This window comes from Sinocyclocheilus rhinocerous, unplaced genomic scaffold (assembly GCF_001515625.1).
Source record: "Sinocyclocheilus rhinocerous isolate Xijiao unplaced genomic scaffold, SAMN03320098_v1.1 scaffold6887, whole genome shotgun sequence".
Lineage (NCBI taxonomy): Eukaryota > Metazoa > Chordata > Actinopteri > Cypriniformes > Cyprinidae > Sinocyclocheilus > Sinocyclocheilus rhinocerous.
The window spans coordinates 130392-132297 of NW_015640439.1; the positions used below are offsets into that span (position 1 = coordinate 130392).

At 32.3% G+C, this 1906-nt stretch overlaps 1 protein-coding gene and 1 long non-coding RNA gene across 3 annotated transcripts in view; one reads left to right on the top strand and one right to left on the bottom strand.

Annotated features, from left to right (window-relative positions):
- The window catches only part of LOC107752697 (uncharacterized), a 14354-nt gene that overhangs the window by 4247 nt on the left and 8201 nt on the right, over window positions 1–1906 (bottom strand). The window contains exon 2 of the long non-coding RNA XR_001641380.1: window positions 689–695. This is a non-coding gene — a long non-coding RNA (uncharacterized LOC107752697). The remainder of the gene's footprint in view (window positions 1–688; window positions 696–1906) is intronic.
- The window catches only part of LOC107752696 (uncharacterized), a 7750-nt gene that overhangs the window by 3153 nt on the left and 2691 nt on the right, over window positions 1–1906 (top strand). For both annotated transcript variants that reach the window (XM_016568720.1, XM_016568721.1), the window contains exons 4-5: window positions 904–1045; window positions 1205–1273. In XM_016568720.1, the coding sequence (XP_016424206.1) occupies window positions 904–1045; window positions 1205–1273 (211 nt within the window). The remainder of the gene's footprint in view (window positions 1–903; window positions 1046–1204; window positions 1274–1906) is intronic.

Below are 1906 nucleotides of genomic sequence, written 5' to 3' on the forward strand. Positions count from 1 at the left end.
TGGGTCAAAGACGTTAAGATGTCTGCATCAAAAGAAATTTACAAAAGTGATTTTATGTTCATAGAAAGCACATTAAATGTAAGTAAAGTGTCTACTTTTAAGGTTTCAAATAAGTTTTTGGAGAATAAAATGTCAAAATTTGGTTACATTGTCATTCAGTGTAACACAATATTTATGTAAAAATTCAAACAACATGCTTATTCTGACCTGTACATATTAAAATATATAAAAGAATAAGGGGCATATTAAAAAATTTTATTTTTAAATGAGTAAAAAATTCTTACTGACAAATGGGCAAAACCTAGGATAGTGACAAATTTAAAAAATTTAAAATAACAACTAATTAGTATTTAGGGTGAAAATAATTCGTTTTTTAATATGTCATAAATTGATTTTTGTTGTAAATATGCCTGACAAGATTGTTACACTGAATGACATTTTAGTGGGTGTCTTCTGTAAATCAGGGGAAAATGTATGATATTTATTTTTTGCTCAGAAAAACAAAAACAAAATACAATTACATTGAACAGAAAATTTAAAAAAAAAATTTTGGGGGGAAAATCAATTTAAAGCAGTATTGTTTTTATGCTTAAACCCTTTTTCGTGCTTGACCCATTTCTAAGAACACTAGATTAGATTAATAGATTTTCCCTTCTCTTTATCTTAATCACTCTTATTCGTCTTTGACTCTCTAACTGAACAGTGTAAGATCAGGGTAAGAACCTCCAGTATGTGTGCATTGTCAATATTTTCCCTGATTGAAGTGCGCTCAAACAAGTTTGCACAGTAAAATGTTGTGGTTTATAATTAAATCTCTGCGCACAAGCCTGTTTTAATTTATAAAGTATCAATGGAGTGTCCGTCATTGTCAAAAGTCTTTTGCACTCTCTTTTTTTCCATCAGCGAAGCTGCAAATTTCTGGTGTCATCTACAGTCTGGGTCCAAAATTCTCAGACTATCAGGTCCCAAACCCAAACTACACTCCCATGAAGGACTGCTCAAAGCCCTCCAGCTCGGACAGCCTGATGCAAGCGTTGACTCACAGGTGAGTACAGGCTGAGTGTTACACTCTTCAAATCTGGCACATTGGCACACCCTTTGTGCTACAGACTTTGTTACTTCATGTGGCTTGTTGAGGTGAGAGGTGTGCTAATACATATTCTGACTTTTGTGGTGCTACTAAAATAAAGAAACTTTTTTTTAGACCACTACTCTTCTTAATCTTGAACTAGAAGATCCAGAAGACCCTCCTGGAGCACTTATTCAAACCAAGGTTGGGGTGTGTGTGTGTGTGTGTGTGTGTGTATATATGTATATGTATATGTATATATTAGTGCTGTCAAACGATTAATCGCAATTAATCGCATCCAACATAAAAGATTTTGTTTACATAATATATGTGTGTATACTGTGTATATTTATTATGTATATTTAAATACAAACACATGCATGTATATATTTAAGAAAAATATGTTATGTTTATATATTAAATATATTTATATATAATATAAGAATATAAATATATAAATGTATATACATGTAAATATTTTCAAAATATATACTGTATGTGTGTGCATTTATTTATACATAATTAATATACACATATATATATAACGTAAACAAAAACTTATATTTTGGATGCGATTAATGGTTTGACAGCACTAATTAAGAACTATGTTTTGATATGTTACTGCGTTCCTGTCTGCTCTCTGATTGGCAGCTCTCTGTCTTCCAGACGAGCAGCTATTGTATCTAGACCCACACTACTGTCAGCCAGTGGTGGACGTCACCCAAGGCAACTTCTCTCTGGAGGTGAGATGGAAAGCAACATTACATTTGCATCAGAAGACATTTTCATTTTGAAGTTTTGACCATGTGTGAGGAACTGAAGCTGCATTGGTCTTTT